General features: G+C 54.8%; 1 protein-coding gene and 1 long non-coding RNA gene across 4 annotated transcripts in view; one reads left to right on the top strand and one right to left on the bottom strand.

Moving 5' to 3' along the window:
- SRRM4 (serine/arginine repetitive matrix 4) overlaps nucleotides 1-2,344 on the top strand; it is a gene marked incomplete at both ends in the record, with an annotated part of 141,949 nt that extends 139,605 nt beyond the window's left edge. The window contains 2 exons of the mRNA XM_081288187.1: nucleotides 245-385; nucleotides 2,068-2,344. Coding sequence (XP_081144313.1) covers nucleotides 245-385; nucleotides 2,068-2,344 — 418 coding nt within the window. The remainder of the gene's footprint in view (nucleotides 1-244; nucleotides 386-2,067) is intronic.
- A 7,923-nt stretch (nucleotides 2,345-10,267) lies between these two features.
- On the bottom strand, nucleotides 10,268-18,843 carry LOC308644951. 3 transcript variants are annotated; one of them, XR_014021122.1, is made up of 4 exons: nucleotides 18,760-18,843; nucleotides 18,548-18,604; nucleotides 18,064-18,247; nucleotides 10,268-10,628 (listed from the first exon to the last, which is right to left on the bottom strand). It is a non-coding gene; the product is annotated as an uncharacterized lncRNA (long non-coding RNA). The 3 variants fall into 3 exon arrangements; XR_014021123.1 differs by having other exon boundaries at nucleotides 18,722-18,833; XR_014021124.1 differs by having other exon boundaries at nucleotides 18,733-18,807.
- Nucleotides 18,844-20,095: the final 1,252 nt, after the last annotated feature.

Genomic DNA, 20,095 nt, shown 5'->3' with positions numbered 1-20,095 from the left:
GCCCCACTTCTTACCCATGCATCAAGGCCGCTCACCCCTGCAGCGCTGGTGCCTCTGTAATGCCCACCCCCAAGGACCCCCAAAAGCCAAGGCCAGCTCCTCCCACGGGGCTCGCCCACGCAGACTCTCCCCACAGCCGGGTGGTCCTCCCTGGGCCCATCTCTGTCCCAATAGGGCGGAGGGGAGGGGAAAGCAGAGGACGTGAGTGTCCCCTCTCCGATGCACTCACCCCGCCACCCTTCAGGGAGCGGGACCCCAAGTACAGCGAGAAGGACTCGCGGCAGCGGGAGCGCGAGCGAGCGCGGCGAAGACGTCGATCCTACTCGCCCATGAGGAAGCGCCGGAGAGACTCTCCGAGCCACCTGGAGGCCCGGAGGATAACAAGGTGAGGCCAGGAGGACGGGTGCCCACCCTCACCATTCCCACCTGGTGGGACCCCAGACTCTCCTGCCTGCGTGGCGCCGGGACTGCAGAACTGTGGGAGCCCAGGGACACCCTCCTGGGGGCAGAGTCATCTCCAGGTCCACCCTGCGGGGGGGGGGGGGGTCTGCAAGGGGCGAGACGTGGAGCCATGTGGGCACGGTTAGGGTGTGGCCACAGGAAAGGGGTGGGGCCATCCTGATAATAGGGTGTGTGGCCTGGGGTGTGGCTGGACCTTGGTGCCAACTCTGGGGTGGGAGACGCGGGCTGCGGAAGGGAGAAGGGTCTGGCCCAGTGGAGGCCCAAGTCATAGGCCAGGACGTTGACCTGGTGGTGGATCTGCTGGGGCAGTAGAGGAAGACCTTCAACCTCGCACCTACATACTCAGATGCCAGATTTAAATACTCCTATATGTGATTGGGTGTGGAAAGGACTTAGAAGGATGGGGTCGTGATGGGTAAAGGGAGGAACGGGGGATTTGGAGTTGAATCCTGGCTGGACCTCTATCTCCTCACCTCTCCTGACCCTTCATATTGGAGGAAGTAACTCCCAGGAATGTCAGGAGGATGAAGTGAAACAAAAAGATGTGAATGAACTTTGTAAAGTGAAATGCAGACCACACTGTACCCTTACTGTTATTGACTGAATGGTTCAGAATAGGTGGACAGGGTCACCTGTCACAGGGACGATCTCAGAGAGGCACGATGTCTGAGTGGAAGTATATTTCTCGGACCTTGAAACCTTGGAGAATGGCTGAAGCCTGCCCTAAAGTTGGGTTGACTTTCCAATCATCAGCTCAATCCAGAGACCCTCAGGGCAGCAGGGTTGTTGATGGTCCAGTGTATCCTCCCTGGAGATGATGTGGAGGAGAAAAAGAAGAGGTGCCCCAGGTAGTAAGGCCAGGATGCCTGAATCCCCTTCTCAAAGATTCCACAGAGCACCTGCTTCAACTTGTAGGGGATTCCCTTGCTAAAGATGTCCTTCGGGTCAACTGGAAGGCAACTGAGATCAAACCAGTGGCATTCGAAAAGGCCATCTGTTTTCCTTAGTCAACTCCAGATAACCCATTTTGATTAAAAGTGTGTCCCAAACGTGAGCCACCTGTCCCATCCTTACCACTCTTGCCCCCCTCCTTATTAACTGTAACATTGTTTGCTTAATTTCCTTTAAATAATATTGTGCCTCTTTTCAGAGGCCCCCAACTTCATTTCAAAAAGAAACTTGACAACCACTACAGTAAATGGAAAATCAGCCTCTCTTGTCTAGAAATAGAAACTACTAGAAATAGAAGGTTCTAGTAAAAGTAAAAATAGCGAAACAAAACTGCAGTCAAAGTTTAGATGTAGAAATTGTGTTACCAGCTGGAGGCTCTGAGCCCACGCTTGCTTTGTGAAAATCATTATTTTTTTTTTAAAGAGTGACATGATCACTTTTCAAGACCTAGTGCTGCTAAGATGAGACTTAGTCCCTGGTGTTCTCAAGACTGCAAGTGGAAAGGAGTTGGGGGTGGTTTGGTGGGTGGGTGGATGGGTTTTTCTCCCGAGGGGGTGATGCATTCAAAAGTTCTCTCTTTCCTGGGGACAAGACTGTGGCTGCCTGGTTGAGGCTGGGAGTCTAACCCTTGCCTGCTCTCTGGGGTCTCCGCAGTGCCCGGAAACGCCCCATCCCCTACTACCGGCCCAGCCCTTCTTCACCCAGCAGCCTCAGCAGCACCGCCTCCTGGTACAGCAGTAGCAGCCGCTCAGCCAGCCGCAGCTACTCCCGGAGCCGAAGCCGAAGTCAGAGCCGCAGCCGGAGTCGAAGTCGGAGCCGCAGCAGGACCGGCACCAGTAGCAGCTCGAGCGGGCGCAGCCCCAGCCTGGGCTCCCGGAGCAGGAGCCGCAGCTACAGCTCAGCAGGCAGCTACTCCAGCACGAGGCGCTAAGCAAGGGCCCCCCTCCCTTGAGCCAGCTGCCCACGGGAACCCCTTTGGCTCTGCCAGCCTCCCCTACTGCCTGCCCTCCCTGCCTTCTCCCCGGTGACAGACACTGAGGTCTCCCGGATCCTGTCCTTCCTGCTTTCCTAGAGAGGAAGAAAAGAGGGTCACCGGGCTTCCCCCTCTATGTCAAGCTGCTAGGAGCCTCTACCAGCACCATCCTGGGGCTCACTCAGGCCTGGGCACATGGAAGGAACCATGGCATTTTTGGCACATACCAAAAAACAAACAAAACAAAACAACCTTTAAGTTTTTGGGAGAATCCATGAGTCCAGGACTGGAAATGTGGATCCTGGCCAGGATAACATGGCAACAGTTCTGCTCACGGGATGCATACAGAAAGTCAAGGGTAATGGGTCCCACCTGCCCTCATTCTCCTTTCATTCCGTTTCACGGCTGTACTTTTATGGACCCCCAGGTAGGAGAGAGGTGAGAGAGGACACCAAGAGCCCTTGAGGTCCCCAACAAGAGAGCAGTCCTTTAATCTCCCCCAGCAGGCAAAGGCTGGAAGGCTCCTGGGTTCTAGAGGGAGAAACATGCCCAAATCGGGGACACAGATACTGGAGCTGATGGGAGGTGTCAGGAGATGGGAGATGTGATCTCTGGTTACAAACATAGAAGCCAAAATGCGAGGCTCACCTGCTGTCCCCAGCATCTCTGCACCGTCAGGGGAAGGAGCCCTGCAGGTTCCTGCTACCAGGTGGCCCCGCCCCATGCCTTTGGGTAAGGTACTCTTTGCCTTACACAAAATGCCTTCTGACTGTGCACAAGGGCCCTGTGGCTCCCCAGGAGAGAAGACAGTGGCACAGCCCCACTGCCCAAATCTAGCTGGCACAAACCGAATTCCACGGGACCATCTGCTAAGCATTCCCCAGGGCTGTGGCTAGCTGCCAGCCCCCAGCGCCAGCCAGTCTGGCCTTGCCCTCTGGCTGGCGCCTGCCTGCCCCCTCCCCACTGCCCAGGCTGCCACACCCTGGATCCTACCCAGGTCAGCCTGGCATCCGCCCACCCACCCACCCTTTAGCCTAAGCCTCTCAGGAAGTTTGCCAGGATGAGCGCCTCAGTTGAGCCTCGGGGAGAAAGACCCAAATCCAGAGAGTCTGCAGGCAAGGAAGGGGCTCCAGGGCTGCTTCTAGCTTCTGAGGTTCCTTGTGAACTTGGGAAAGCTCCACCTGATGTTCTGCCCTCACCCCATCTTCCCCCCAGCCCAGGGCCGGGCAGCCAGGGTCAGCTGCCCTCTGCTTCACAAATACCACCAGCTGTTTCAACCACAGAAGGTCCCAGGAGCAGGAGGCCAGGGCGAAGCACCTTAAAATAGCCTCCTGGGCATCCCCCTCACCAGCTGCCTGGCTTTCCGGAGGCTTGTGGGTGAATTTCAAGTTTGTGGTGGCAACAGCAGCCCGATGGGACATGTGTGGGGAAGCGAGATCGGCCTTTCTGGATCCTCCCCACCCAAGGCAGGAGTGACCTCCCCCTCCCCAGTCTTCCCCACCGCAGCAACACAGGGGCCAGCGACTACCCAGCAACCACCCTCAAAGTCCTCCCTCCATCAGGAGAGAAGAGCAAGGCAGTGTGCACCACCCAGCCTGCCCACCACCGTGGCCTCTGGCCCAGAGCAGAGCCCTGCCCACCAGGCCTCATCCACACCAACGCCATCACCACAGAAGGCCAGATGGCAGGTGCCCAGGACAGGGGCAGGTGCCCAGGACAGGGGCAGGTGCCCTGGGAGGGCATGTACAGAAGCTGTAAATAACCCTCTTCCCCACCCAGGACCTAGACCTCACTCCAGTCTCCCTGCCTGGGATAAAAGCTTCCCAGAGCCACCAAACCTGCCTAGAGGGACAGCTACAAGGGCCCCCAAGAGCTGCCTGTCCACTGTCTTCATATGGACAACTCTAGGGGACTGTTCCACCTGGGGCTCCTAAGCAAACCTCTTATTTATTTTATTTATGTTTTATTTATTTATTTATTTATATGACCATCCTTTTGTTTCTTACCATTAGCAGTATTTAATTATTTAACTATTTATTTATTTATATGAAGAGGGAGTGAGTGTGAGTGTGTGTATGTGTGTGTGTGTGTGTGTGTGTGTTTGGGGAGGGGGCTGTCTCAATTATTTTTGTGTCTCAATGGATGTGACTTTGGGGGGGGATGGGATGTTGGCCTTTTCTCCAAAAAGCTCTAAGCCAGGACCATCTGGAGTTGACCCAGATTGGACTCACGAGTCTTGAGATCATTACTGAGCCTGAGAGCAGTGAGGTCCAGGCCCCGTGTCCCAGCCCCCTGCCCACCAGCTGCCCTACAGAGATAGCAGTGAAAATAGCCAAGGGGCTCAGGGTTCACTCATTGGGTCACAGCTTGGATTGGGGGCTGGACTCCAAATTAGCATGTAAGTCAAAGATGCACAAAGTTGAAATCCCTAGGGAGGCTCCCCAGCTGGAGAGACAGATGCGCCATCTCTAGGTGGGTCAGGTTCCAGCTGAGCACCTACTGTCACCTGGCCTGTGGGGGCGATGGAGGAGATGGTTCAGTACTGGCACAGCGCCTGGATTGTTGAGGTGTGAAATGGTGCTCACACCACAAGAATCAGGCAGGACTGAGCTGCCCCGAGGGCAGAGGAGATGCTCATCTTGACCTCACTCAGGGGCACAGATCACCCACTGCCTTCTCTGAGCGCACCTAAGTGGTTTCACCCACGTTCCACATGGTTCTGTGCTAAGTACCTCATTTCCCCCCTCTGCTGATATTCTAAAGCTGCCCTGTTTGGTCTGCAGTGGACACAGGCAGCCTGGTCAAGAGGTACCAGCCATCCAGAGAGAGAGAGAGAGAGAGAGAGAGAGAGAGACCCACAGCAATAGCCTTTTTCTGTGACCTCTTGCTATTGCTACTGGGGGAGGATGCAAACCGATTTCTGGAATTTGAGAATAAAACGAGATGAAGGGCAAAGCCAGATGTTCCTCAAGAAGGTCATTTCTGAGCCCATCCTGGGAACTAGATCCAGAGACCTTCATCAGTCCTGCCTCTGTGACCAGCTGGCAGTACCTTCTGGCTGCTGGCTGGAGAGACGCCTGCCCTTTCTGAAGTCCGTCCCCCTGCCTGTGACTGCCAGCCTGCCTGGGCCAGCTGTGGGTTCTTGCAACTTTTCAACATTCTTGGTTGTTTCCCTGGCAATGTGACTACCCCGCTCTACCCCAAGCAAGGGAGCCCCCTACCCTGGGGAGAGTTGGCAAGAAGATTTCCTAGATGCCCCTGTGGGTGGGGAGGAGGGAATCCATCTCTCTCTCTCTCTCTCTCTCTCTCTCTCTCTCTCTCTCTCTCTGTACTGGGATGCTGGTCACCTTGATTAATGAGAACCATGGGTTCCTGGTGTTACTGGACCTATGTTGGCTCTTCATTGTCAATATCTTCTGCTTCCAGGAAATAGGACTTAGTGTTTGAAAGCCACTCATAGTGATGATGTAGCTCAAAGCCGATACCCAAAATGAGAGGGGGGTGCAGTGCAGGTCAAGCTTCCTGCCCCCCAGTTCCTTTGACCCTCCCGTGAAGATGTGCACTAGGTAAGTGGAACTGGGCAGATTGCTTGCTTTCCCTGTGCCCAAGTTCCCACCTCTGTGGAGTTTGGGAGATGTTGCCCCAGGGCCTGGGAGGGTCTCCAGAGCCAGAGACAGTCTCACCCACACTGAGACGGAACAGGAGGTTCTCAGTCACGAGAGGTAAAGACTAAAAAGCCAAATTTGAATCCCCTTCAGTTAGTTAGGGAGAGCCCCCAGCAGGGACCGTGCTCACTCATCCCGTCTCGGTTTGCTCCCTATGTGGAAGGAATCTCCAAGAAGTTTCCTTCTTTTGCCTTCCAGAAGCAGAATAAAATGGAGATGTTGGAAAGACATCAGGGGCTCCGTCTTTCCTTGGCTCAGACCCATTCTCTTTCCCAATAGGTCCAGTTTTGGAGAGGTTCCCCAAAATGAAAGAAAGACCCTCTTTTTTTCCCCCCAACCCAGCCTCCATCTTTTCTTCTGTTGTCTTCTTGCCACAAATATCCAAAAGAGTCCCCCGAGCGCTTGAGTCTCTCTTCTTCCCCCTCCAGCTCAATAGGGCATTTGGTCTGATAATAAAAATCACATCCCAAGTAGGACTCCTAAACCATGCCTCCCTCTCCAGTGGTCCAGTCAATCCCGCTGAGACACTGATACAACCCAGAGCAAGGATTGATCAAAACCCCTCCCCCTCACTCTTCCACCAAGGAATCCGTGTCATGGACCCCCTCCCTCTACCTGTGGCTGATTTTTGTTGGTTTACACATTTGGGTTTTTTGAGTGTTTCTGTTTTCTGTTTGTTTGGTGGTCTTTGTTTTGCATTGTAAATACCATGATAGGGACCCCTCCTTGGAACATGGCTTATTTAATAATTTATTTGCTATTTATTGAGCGGTGTTGGGATTGGGACAGGAGCGAGGCCACCTCTTCCCAAGAATCCCTCCATCTCTGCTCTCCGGAGACGCCGTGGGCTGCCGCAGCGCCATCTCACCCAGGTAATGAGTTCGAGACTCACCGAACAAATTGGAATTGGCAGCAACGGAGGCTCTGGCCATAGCAATTAAGCTCCAAATGGAACTAAGACACCGGTTATCTCCAGGAAAAACCTCATTCCGATGGAAATTCATTGAGGAATCAAATGCCTTCCCCGGGAATCAACTTCTCTTAAACAGTCACAGCTCCTTGAAAAATAAAAGTGGAGAGAATGAAAACGGTCGCCCCTGGTCTGTAGCCAAGAGAAGCTATACTCCGCCTCATCTTGGAAGGAGCCGAGCCAAAGAGACTGGCGTCGCATTTCTCTGTACTTCTCTCGCCCGTGTGTCTGTGTGCATGGAAGGGAATGGGCCTCGGGCCTCAGTCTTGTCATCTGTAAAATGGGAATTGGCCTGAGCATTCCTGGCAGGGTGGGGGGAGAGAGGGTTCTGGCTCTGAAATGGAGGACAGCTTCCTGTTGGAATTTTTGTCCCTGGGTCTTCTGCCGTCAGTTGAAGGGCAGCGACCAAGGACAGGAACAGAAAGGTGGGGTGTGGATTTCATCTGCTGGGGGAGGTCATGATAGCTGAGTTCTGGTGCCAACTATGGGAGACCTCGAGGTGTCGTCCCCTTGATAACTCCCGTGACTTGAGTTCAAGTCCTCTGTTGTTACCTTGAACTTCTCTCCAAGCCTAGTGGTCCACAGTCATCCCAGGAGAGACCAAGATGGTTTGGCCCGGCCCTGCATTTTACCCCCGTTGGTGGTCAGACCTTGTTTTGAACAATCATTCAAGGAAGCCGGTGACGTAGGTCTGAGTACCACTTTTCAGATGAGAAAACTGAGGCCTGGGAAGGGGGAGTGTCGTGCCCAAACTCCCTGGAGCTCAAGATGGGACTGGCAGTGCCCCTCGTCCCCTTGGAAGCTGTTTCTCGGGGGGGGGGGGGTGCTCTGAGGACTTTTGTCTTACTTCTGTCCCACCTCTTGGTTTTCCTTCAAGTGTCCATTGGCCAAGGACCTAGCAGAACCCACCACACTGGCCCAGGGGACTCGGTACACCTGAAGCCCATTTCTCTACTCTGGGGCTGAGACTCCCACCTGGAAAACACCAAACCAGAGGAGCCATCCCCAGTCCAGCCCAGCCTGACCAGCAAATGCCCTGAGTGTCCACCTCAGAGGGAAAGACACTGCTGTGTCCTCCGGCATCCTGGGACCCTGTCCTCTGCCCAGTGACACAGTGGCCATGGCTTGCTTGATTTCTGGTCTCTACAACTAGGCCTAACCTCCCCCGGGTTGCCGGTTTTCAGTCTTTATGGAACATGTCTGCGTTCTAATTAAAGGTCCATGGTATGGTGTTCTCATGTCCGCCCGGTGTCCTCTGTCCCTCGGGGGTGGCCAGAAGCAGAGAGGAGGGAGAGAGACAGGCAGATAAGGGCTCTTCCACGGCTCCTACTGCCTGTCATTGCACGTGAACCTTCAGACAAACCTAAAAGCAATTGGGTTTTGCATGTACCCGAAGGCATTACCCCCAGAAAGCATCGTGGACACCTTACCTTAGCCTGCCACACAACCCTGTAAGGGAGGCATTAGGATCTCCATGTTTGCTCATCTGTGAAATGGGACAACAGCAGTGACCTTCCTGCACTACTAAGGGAAATAAGTGAGGTCGGAGCTTTTTTAAAACAAATGGCGCTTGGGAAGCATTTAAGGATGTCAGTGAATGAAGTTACCATTTCCTAACCCTAACCTGAGCAGCAGGAGTGGGTTCCTGTCCACAGCACAAAGTCACCCACCTGGAGCAATAGAGGGCCTGGGCACGTCCTCTGTGTAGAATCGAAATGTTTCTTCCTGTTCAGGACAGGAGTCGGAAACACCTGGGGCTCAGGCAGGCCAGGGGAGTGGAGATGAGGCTATATTGTTGAGGGCAGGTAGGAATCTCAGCTCATGCGGCCGAATTTCCCAATATGCCAAGAGAACCTGAGGTCTTAGGTAAAATCTTTTGAGTTTTGAAATACCCAGGGCTTGGGTTTGTCTTTTGAAACACTGAATTCCAAGGACATGTACACGCCCACACAGGGACGATGGTGTGTGGCCTCACCTCCATCCCCGGGGTGGGGGGGGGTTGCTGGGGGGTTGCCCCAGCCCCTCATTTACCACATAGCCCCGCCCACACCTGAGCTGGGAGAAAGATGGGACAACACAGGTGACCAACCTCTTTGGGCCAGGCATCCTGCCCCATGGAAATCACCCTTGTCCCCAAGGGTGGGACGACTCCCTTGGAAAACGCATGGCTATGCACCTCCCCTCCCCCTCCCCCTCCCTCTCCCCCTCCCTCTCCCCCTCCACACTGACTTCTCTCCAAAAGCAACAACCAGTGTCTTCTCCTGACGCCTCGTCAATCAATAACACTAATTAAGAATAAAAAGAACCTCTTAGGGATGGGTTATCAGGTGCCATTTGCAGCAGCAACATCTCATTTCCATAGCCGAGGTCGCCCCATTGGACAGAAGACCAAGTTGAGGCTCACAGAGGCAGGACCCCATGGTGGACCCAGGTCGGCGGCCACCAAGCACATTTCTGCTGCACCTCTTTGCCCCTGAGGTGTGCGCACCCCCAACTCAGACCTCACCCTCCATAGGGCTCAGATCATTTTTTTCCTTCCCAGAGAAGCGTAGCAGCCGGGAGGCTGTCCCTGTGGCTGATGTCAGCTGCCTCTGAGCGACTCACAGAGAGGCCAGTCTCCTGCCCTGGCCCTCAGTTACAGGCACCCGAGTGTTTGTTTTTCCAGTGATGGCCTTGGAGAGGTGCCCTGCCCGCTCCCTGTCCCAGCTGTCCTGGCTGCAGAGCGGGGACCTGCTTCTGGAGATGTCTCTCTCCCAGGCCAGACTGGTAGCTGCCTGAGGTCGGTTGGAGGGGAGCCAGGCTGCATCCGACACCCCCACTTTCAGCAGCCGCAAGGGCACCCCACAGAAACCTACCCAGCGGTGGGAGTGACAGGGTAGGCAGGGGCCAGGGCCCTCCGCTGCTGATTCTCCCCTGCTGCACAGCGCTAAGCAAATCCAGCCCTCTCTGGGGCCAAGTCACTCCACCTGTTAAAAGGGAGGATCTCGATCCTGCCTGTGTGTTCAGGTCACAGGCTGGTTCTGCTAAAGGCTCTCTGGGGCATTCCAAACCGAAGCCAGCCTGGAGAACCCTGAATCAGAGGGTCCTTAAGATGCCAGCAGGGCCCTCTAAGCTGCCATCAATAAAGCCATTGAGAGGACCAGCACCGACGTAGGGGCTGTGTCACGATGGGCAAACGGTGCACCTTATGCACTCGAGGGGGAGAAATGAAGAATGTCCACGCTCTCTGCCCTTTTCAATGCTTTATTCACTCAAATCGCTCAATACAATTTCACTCTTAGGTTTTTAATCAAGAAAGTGACAATCCTTAATGCTGGGCACTGCCACCGACAGAATCCAACCACAGCAAACATTTCTAGATTAGTTCTAAGCACTGCAAACACACTTAATCATGACGGGCCCGCGACAGACATTCCCTCTGCATGCTGAGCTCCAGGGCCAGATCCAAAGTCTCAAGCCTCAGGCTCGAGTCCAGCAGATGCCCACTCACTCAGAGCCCGGTGGTCAGGTCAGGGACCCAGGCAGGCTTCTCCCGGGTGGAGCTGATGGCCGGCTGAGGAGAGGGTTGTAGGGAGAAGTTACAGCTCTCACCAGGGTCAAGATGTGGCTGTAGAGTTCAAGAGCAGAGAGAGCAACGCAGAGGATCAGGCAGAGGAGAAGGGGGGGGGTGTCAGTCCAGGTCCCCATCAGGCTCTCCAGCCTGAGGACATCAGTGTGGGCTGGCTGAATGTCTGGTCATTTGCTCCTCCATTTATACTGAATTCTGGGGCTTCTGACCACCCTTTCAAAATCCCTATCAGCTGCCACCGGTTTCTCAGTGACGTCATTCACCCTGAGGTTAAAGCATCTGGTCTGGGGGTCCCCACCCTGATTTTCTTGCCTCTCCCCTTTATGGGGCAAGGATGTGTGACAGAGACCTCACTCTGAGTTTGTGGGGAGAAGTGACTTGTTTGTGCCTGAGGGCCAAACTGGAGGGTTCCGTAGGGGTGCCTGGTGAGACTGCAGGTTTCAAAGCAGAGTTTTAAAATGGAGTTGCTTAGACTCAGGCCTAAGGCCACCCTTACATACCTGACAGACATACTTCCAAGAGCCTCACATGTATATATTTTTTTCGTACCAGGGATTGAACTCAGGGGCACTCGACCCCTGAGACCCATCCCCAGCCCTATTTTGTATTTCATTTAGAGACAGGGTCCCACTGAGTTGCTTAGCGCCTCACTAAATTGCTGAGGCTGGATTTGAACCTGCGATCCTCCTGCCTCAGCCTTCACCCCCAGTTGCTGGGATGACAGGGGTGCTAACTCCACACCTGGCCATAGATGCCCTTTTAATGCCCATTGTACCGATGCAGACAGGCAGAGATAGGCGTCCCGGGGTGCACGCTGGATGCTAGGATGCAGGTAAGTCCACAGAGCACCCAAAACAGCTGCGGAGGGTCAAGAAAGGTGTCACAGAAAAACCTGACCTCTAGGCTAATCCTGGGCCCTGGGGAGGAGCTGGCCAAGGAAGGGAAGGGGCTTAGGAAAGAGGAGGGAGGGAGTGCTTCTCAGAGGGCCCCTCCCCCCCACCCCCGCAGGCACCCTCCCCGCCCACCCTGGGTGTTCCTTATTTATTTATTTATTTATTTATTTGAGGAGTGGGAGAACCAACTCTGGAATTAGAAAGTGCCATTATTTTTAAAAAAGAGCAACCGAACCCAAGAATTTGGGGGATCAGAAAGACCTGGAGATGAGCCTGACTCTGCTACTGCCTGGCTGTGTGTCTATGTGTCAGTGACTTAGCCTCTCTGAGCTTCAAGTTCCTTACTTTCCAACAGAGGCAATAAAAGCATCCATCTTGTAAGATGAGTGAAGGGAGGCAGGTGGCTCTGTTGGCTGGGTGAGCTCATGGTGAGTTTCTGGGAGGATTCCAGGTCACCTTGGCAAAAGGTCCAACAGTGGTTCACCACCTGGAACACCCCATTCTCAAGTGAGGGCAACTTCTGCCTCCCCCTCCAGAGTTTCACCTGCTCAGAGGAATCCAGAGCCACCAGGAAACTTGGCCGTCTCCCCCTGACATCTCGTCAACGTCTTCCACCCTCAGATTGTCAGTGGAGAGACCAGGGGTGCTGGTCACCCCTGTCCACCCAGGTGGGATCCACCCATCCGTCCACTCCCCACCCGGAACGTGGGCCCTGACCCGCTCTGTTGCTGCAGCCAACCTACAGCCAGGTGACGCAGGGCAGTTTTTCCTTCGCCATGGAAACGGGTCAGGTGCTTTCTCAGGGTGTCACGCCGGGTCCCTTTGACAAGTGACTCTCAGATCTAAACCCCAAATAAACAACCCCAAGCACATCAGATAGAGGAGCAGTGCCAAATGGAAACGAGGTTTGAAATAGGCACACACACACACACACACACACACGCATACACACACACACACATGCATACACACCTCCCCAGCTCCAGCTTCATAGGGTCAGTGAATTGTTTGAAATCCCAGTTTTGCAGGGGATAATATCAGCATTTGGGACAGAGGAGTACAGATTCCTCATCAGTTTTCCAAAGGAATTTAACTTAAACCTTTAGGAAATTTAAGTCGATCTGTCCTTGCTGTTTTAGGATATTGCAGAGTTTTTTTAAGTTCCCTCCCGGTATCCATTGCCCTTTCAGCCATGCTACATCTAGCTGATTGGCTCCTCCACGGAGCTGCTCATTGGGGGACTTCTTTGGCTCCGCCCACGCAACCCAGCCAATCAGCCTCAAGAGCAGGAGGATTGTGGGAGGTGGTGAGGTTTGTGTGTGGGTGAGAGGCTTGGGGAAGCCGGTGGTGGCAGTTGGGCTCTGAGGGGTTTTTCCTGAGGAGCTGTTTTGTTTGGCGTTTGTAGTTCTAAAAATAAAGTTAGTTTCTTTTGACAAGTGGCCCAGCCAGACTGCGGCACCAAACCGGTTCCTGCTTCGACCTTAGAAGAATCCAAGAGAGAGGCCTTCAAGGTCGTAGACCTCCCAGCTCCCCCCTCCCAAAGAACTCTCAACCTCCCTCTGCATAAGGGGCTCATGGTGGCAGGTGTTATGAATGTCCCCAGCTGAGAAGAGCACAGACTACTCTCCCAGTCAGGCTTTTGGCAGCCAAGGAGAGGAATGCTTTACCCTCAGAGTGACACTAGCACTGAAAGTCTTTTCCACAGAGCAATGCCAAGGAGACACAATTAGGAAGAATCAGTTAGGTTGTGCTTCAGTAACAAAGAAGTCCAAAAATCACAATGTTCTAAAACAACAGAGGTTTCTCTCTCATTGGCATCCATTGTGAGCAGCAGGGTAATCAGCATGTGGGTAACTAAGATGCTAGTCATCCTGGTGCAGAGGGAAAGACAAATTCCCCCAGGGTTCAGGCTGGGTGGATCCAGGTGTTTCCCATGGCCTTGAACTGGGAGTGACAACTTATTGGTCCCTCACTACAAGGCTTCTCCCAACCACAGTGGCCTCAGGAAGTGTAGTGCTACCCCTACTTGTGTCCAGGGAGTGGAGGAAGGAGAAAGCGGAAATGTTTGGCAAACAACACTGATTTTTTAAAAAATTCTATAAAAATCCACAAACTATATGTCAGGTACTGTACTAGGTCGGAGTGGCACAGCCTCCAACCATCCCCAAGGCTCCACCCTCCACCCTCAGGCAGCGTCCCTGCCAACAGAGGGGAAGACACAGAAAATGAGAGGTGAGAAAGACCCTCGGCCAGGGGCCAGAGCGACGAGGAACTTCAGCCAGCAGAAGGCGAGAAGCCGGGGACAGGCAGGGAACCCTGAAGGAAACCCTCGGGACCTGGAATCACTCCGCTGTGACCTTGACTGTTAACTAACACTCGGGGAAGCAAGGCCTGTGGCTTCCTGCTCTTCATCTCTGGCCTCTCGGTATGCGTTGGGCGAGACCCCAGAGGACGTGCAGAGGCTGAAGGCAGGAACACACCAGCCCCTGCTCCTCTCCTGTCCAACTGCCCCGTCCACACACTCTGCTTCTGTAGGTCCCCAGGTCCACAGCCCCATAGGTGGCCCTTTCACGTGGACCTCCGGAAACACCTCCTGGCTGGCTTCCCCGGAGCCTGGCCCCACTGTACCCTCGCCATGAGTGCCAGCGAGCTCCCTGCATTGTGTCTTCATGGTGCACCTGTCCTTCCCCAAAGAGCACAGTGGGCCTCCAGTGTGCCCAGGGAAAATCTCCCTGCTGACGGGCCCACCAGGCCCTCCGTGGTCTGGCCACGTCCCCCTCACTATCTGTGCTAGCAGTTACTCGGGGACATAGGTTCCGTGTTAGGAGGTTTCCATTGCTATGACAAAATGCCTGATGGAAACACTGAATAAGGAAGAAAGGTTGATTCGGCTCAGAAGTTTCAGTCCGTGATTGTTTGCCCTCCCCCTGCCCCATGGTCTGGTTGCCTTTGGGCCTAGGATGGGTGAGACATCACGGTGGGGAGCACCTAGCTGAGGAAGTTGTCATGTCATGGCAGCCAAGAGAGAGTCAAGAAGGAGCCAGGGACCTACATTCCTTCCAGTAGGCCCTGCCTCCCCAAGTCTCCACCATCTCCCAACAGTGCCACAGACAGGGACCAACCCTTAACATAGAGGCCTTTGTGGGACTTCTATCCAAACGATTAGGGGTATTATAACCATATCTGCTTTGCAAAGGACATGACAGAAGTTCAGAGAGGTGAGGTCACTCTCCCAGAGCAGCACAGTAAACAGGACTCAAACCCAGATGTGTTCGGGTTCCTAGCCTCCACGGTTTACTGTCTTTCCTAAGCACTAAATGCCCACACTATCACTTTCCCAACTCTGGTCCCTGAAAGCAGAGGTGAAAGGGGTCTCAGGAGAGCTGCTCAGGAACAAGGAGCAGAGCCTGCGAAAGCCCTGGACGGTGGCAGCCATCCTTGGTGACGGGAGGGTAGGGTGATCCTCTCTCCCCACAGCTGCGCCCCGGCCCCTTGTCCTCGGGTGCCCACAGGAGAGAGGAGCTCCCCAGAGCCTGCCGAGTGCCCACCCCAGCTAGGACAGGGACATGGCTCATCCCAGGCAGCCCCGGAGGTCAATGTGCTCCTGGTGTCATTAGTTCTACTGAGAAAGTCTGGGAGAAGGTTCTAGAAAAGGAGGCCCAGTGAGAGGGTAGGGGAGGAGATGGGCTGGTTAGGTCCCAGACACCGGAGGGTCATGGTGCTATTCAAGGAACGTAGAGTGGTTAAGAATTGGTAGCTGTGTGACGTAGGGTAAGTTGTTTAACCTCTCTGATCCTTGCTATTGTCATCTCTAAATAGGGATAATAACACCTACCTTGGAGCAATCTGGGTGACGATTAAATGACTTTGATACCTGTAGGGAACTGAGGGGCTCAAGTGGCAGGAACGTGAAGTTAAGGACATAATTCTATAAACTGGGCCCACTGTACTGAGCCCGACCTGCTTTCTTTTCTATAAAGCGACTTACCTGTAGCCCTGCCTGGCTTAAGCCCACAGGAAATGGTCCATCCCTCAGCCACCAACCTGCCATCAGCAGGGGACCATGTAACCCAAAGGCCAATAAGAAGAACCCAGGCTACCTTGAAGGAGGGGACTTTGTGACCCTCACACAGACCAGATCCCAGAACCTGGGGGGGTAAAGATCATCCCCACCCACCTTAAGATCTGTAGGGACAGGTTCTAATTCGACCCGGTCATGATGGGCCGAAGGGACCTAGAAGTGTCACAGCAGAGGGGACTTGATGGATGTCATCCTGCTGTCCGTCAAAAGTCAAGAGATGGACCTGGGCAGGGCTTTCTAGAAACTTCTCTGGGATTCCCCCAATAAAACTGGAGTGCAGGAGGGGCACGCTGTCCCTCTCCTCTCTGAGGGGACCCACCCTTTCCCTTGAGAGTGTCCCCTTTTCCCTTTTCTATCCCTTCAATAAACTCGTGCCTATTCCTCGGAGCGATGGGCCTGAAATCTTTCTGACTTGATCACAAGACTGTCTTCACGCTGCCTGGGTGACCCGCTGCCTGGGTGACCCGCAGGCCCAGCCCTGTGACACAGGCTGAGCTATTGCGACATTGCTGCTCTTTGATGGTTATTTGCAGAGGTGCTCAGGAGCCGAGGTCCTGGGAAGGAATTTTGGAGACAATAATAGGAGGAAGTTAGGCCTCCATGACCCAGCCCAGCCTTGACAGGACGTGGGGCATGGGCTGGTCCCCGAGGGGACTGCAGGTGTTTATTTTATTCTGTTTGTTTACTCAGCCCGGGCTTGAAATTCAGGCAGATCAGGGTCCAGAGGCCACAAACCGGGGAGATGAAAGAGGCCAGACCAAGAAGCCCCCAGGACTGTCTGCCCCGGGCAGTCGAGTTCATTGTCCAGAAAGGCAGCCATGGGGGCTGTGCTCACAATGTTAGGTCTCCAACTTAGAACAAAGCAGCCTGCGCTTTGCATCGATTTGCATCAATCAGATGCCTGCGGAAATGCCTGTCAAGCAGCCAGATCTCCTGACTAACACCTGTCAATCAGCAGGACCCCCTGGCCAAGCCTGGAGTTCAGCCAACTCCCCTGACCAACTCCAAGGGGGCAAGGGACCCTAGAGACACCTTTTCCTGTCCCAAGCCCTTCCCTTCCTGCTGTAAGCCCCATAAAAGTCCAGTCCGGTCGAGCTTCCACGCGGTTTCTCCTCAGACCCTTCCCCTGTCCCCTCTGTGGGTCTGATCGAGTTCCACCCTGGAGTCATATCTCAATAAAGCCCGTTCAGCGGCCCTTTTAAATCTGCCTCCTTTGGTCGCTGCCTGCCCCGCCTGATCTGACACACAGGACACCGTCCACTCAGCCAGGGTCTGCGGCTCCTGTAGTGTCCCAGGCCATGGGGATGATGCACCCTGAACAGGACACCAAGGGTCCCGCCCTGGAGAGCACGGGAGACTCCTGTAGTGTGGTAACTCAGGGTCCCGTGAACCCTGGAGGGTTCTTGTCTCAGGCACCAGGAGAATGGGGTCCGCAGGCAGCAGAGGGTGAGGACTCAGGAGCTGGTTCATCAGAAGCCAGAGAGGAGGGCACACAGCATGGGAAGGGGCCTCCAGAGAGGGTGCTCAGGAGGCCAAGGCAGGAGGATCGTGAGTTCCAAGCCAGCCTCAGCAACAGCAAGGCCCTAAGCAACTCAGTGAGACCCTGTCTCTAAATAAAATACAAAATAGGGCTGGGGACGTGGCTCAGTGGTCCAGTGAGTACCCCTGTGTAGAGGGGCTGGGGCTGGAATTCCCCCAGGGGACAAGAGGAAATGTCCACTCTTCCTGCAGGATCTGAGAGAAGCCTGCTGGCTTGCTTTTTAGGCAACTGACAGGCCCCTTTCTTGGCCGGCCCCTCCCTCCCTGCCTACCTGTGTGGCTTGGGCCCTAGTTTCAGGAACGCAGAGTGATGTCACCTCCCCCAGGCTGTCTGCCTTGAGGATTGTTGTAGGTATTTCCCGTCCCCTCTCCTTTTCCCAGAGCATCTGCCTGGAGGCCCCCTTCCCCAGAGCCTGCCCCTGTTCTCACCTGACCACTCTCCACATCTGTTAACTGACTGGTCACCAGGTGGCGGGGCAAGCAGGACTAGCAGCTGCCTCTGTCCTCAGTGTCCCCAGACAGAAAGCTGGCCTGACCCGGATACACAAGGAGGAGACTCGAGACAGTGCCCCGAGCCACAGGCAGGGGCTGTGCGACCTCACCCCATCCTAGTTACCACTGTGAACTCCCAAGTCCCATTCGCTGTGTGGCCCGGGACAAGCGGCTTCAGCTCTCTGAACCACAAGGCTGCAATGAGGTCAGGAACAAAACCGGTTGCTCCTAAGGTATACAGGCAGTGCTCCATAAATGTGAGCCATGACGGATTGCAGGAGTTCAGCAGACAGGAGCTACCCAGGGTTGGATCCCAGCTCTGCCCCTCAGCCAGATCCATGGACCTAACCAAGTCACGTATCGCTGAGCCTCAGTTTCCTATCTGTGAAATGGGGATAATAAAGTGGCCTCCTCCCAGGGCTGTGGGGAGGGGGAGAGGAGCCAAGACACCCACGTTGAAAGTGCCTACCAGAGAAGCCAGCGCTGGCAAGGGCCCCACAGCTGCTAAGGAACGCGGTTTCTAACTCCCGGGGGCACGGTGGGTAGCACTGCGCGCCCTTCTCCCCTGGGAAGGTGGCTGAAGCCCTGGACACTCAGTTCTCCTTCCCAGCGCCCTGGTTCCAGAGGAGTCTCCTTCCAAGTACAGGGGTCTTCTGGAAGTTTCCGGGTGGAGTTTAGGAGGGCGGCCTGGGGGGAGGGGAGGGGGAGGGGAGGGGGAGGGGGAGGAGAGGAGGACCTTCCAGAACACGGCCCTGCCCAAGCGCACAAATGCGGGCTCCCGCCCACTCCGCCACCGCCCCAGCCCCCATTTCTGGCCTGCTATCTGCCCGGATTCTCCCCACAACTGGCTTCAAACCCAGCCGCCCCGCCCAGCTGTAATTACAGAGAGAGCCCAGGAGGAGTCTGCGCCCAGCCCTGACGTCAGCCAGAAGCTTCTAGCCGGATGAGCTCACCCCACATGGAGCAGCAGTGTTCCCACTCGGGAGATGTCACGCCCCTGGGGTCTCTTCCTGATGCAGAAAAAAAAAAAAAAGCCAGAGGGTCTCAGTGGGCCCCCTCACCGCAGATCCAGACTGCCCGCTGCATACCTGCCTGGTGGTGGGGGGGGGGAGGTCCAGGCTCCGCACCTGTTCCCCACCTGCAAAACGGGGGGCGGGGTGCCCACAGCAAAGACATCGTGGTGAGGTTGTGTGCAGCGTCTCGGGGGCCCACGGCAGTGCCAGAGGAGGCAATAAACGGTGGCGACTGCTGTCACTGTGTATTATTATTTTTAGCAGAGTGCTTCATCCCAGCGCTGCTTCATATCAAAATAATGGCTCAACCTATGACTCATGGGCTCCTGGGCACCCCCACCCCATCCGCTCTGGTGGAGAAGGCAGAGCTGAGACCTTGAGTCCCTCAGGGGAGGAAATGGCATGTCCAAAGTCGCCTACCCCTCGGGGGACAGACAGGTCGAACATGGGAGGATTCATCAGTCCCCTCTTTTGGCAGTTTGGGAACAGCAGGGAGATCTAGAAAACAGGCCTGTGTGCCAACAGGAGGTCCTCCTGGGGAGGGTACTGAGGATAATCAGCACGATTAAATCAGGATGTGGGGCTAGGGCTCCTGAACACTTCCGATGGCGGTTTCCTCCTCTGTGGAATGGGATGACAGAACCCTTGCTTTACAGGCTTGTGGGGGCGGATTAATGGGTTCATGTTTGTCAAGGCCTGGAGCAGAGCCCAGCACGGAGCCAGTCACTGATCCTTCAGAGTTGAAAACATAAAAGCACTGTCCGATCCCTCTGCTAAGCACCGCCTGAGAATGTCCCCTGTGTCCTGATGACCCGCCCAGAAGGAGGCAGCCACTAAGTTCATGTCACAGGAAATAATGAGAATAATGTCACAACTGAAGGAGATTTTTTTTTTTTTTTGGCTTAACCAAACGTGACCTGCCTGAGGCCCCGGGTGCATTTTCTTGTGAACCCCAGGCTTAACCAGGGTCCCAGGAAGTCAGGGTAGCAACAACCCCCAGCCCTGGGGATCTGGTCCACCTCCAGACCTGCTCCCACCCCGCAGCCCACATCCCCCTCCAGGGGAGGCCTGACGACCCAGAATCCTGTTGGGTTGGTCTAGCCGGAATCCCCTCTGACCCCCTGCTTTTCTTCTTAGTCATTTCCACCCACTGACCCTCATTCATGGCTATTCACTCCCGTGGCAGGTGCCATATTGGGAGTGGAGCCCAAGCCTCCTCCCCCAGCAAAACCCCAGTTCTCCTGTGACCACACCTGCTACACCCACCATGCCGCCCTGCCCCCGCCCAAAGTCTCCCTGGCCCTGATTGAACGCGTGTCATTTGAATATATGACACTTTTCCGTTGTTCTGTTGTTTTCTATTTTTTCATCACTCTCAGGGAACACGGAGGCCCTCAGACTTTGGCCAGGTTGTAAGTGGGGATTCCAAGCTAGGGCCATCTGCGTGTCCAAATCCCCTGGCCTCCTGCCTGCTCTTCCCCTTCTGCA

This window comes from Spermophilus citellus (genome assembly GCF_964194105.1).
Source record: "Spermophilus citellus genome assembly, chromosome: 3".
NCBI lineage: Eukaryota > Metazoa > Chordata > Mammalia > Rodentia > Sciuridae > Spermophilus > Spermophilus citellus.
The sequence above is the reverse complement of the archived record's forward strand: the minus strand, read 5'-3'. Positions and strand labels throughout refer to the sequence as shown.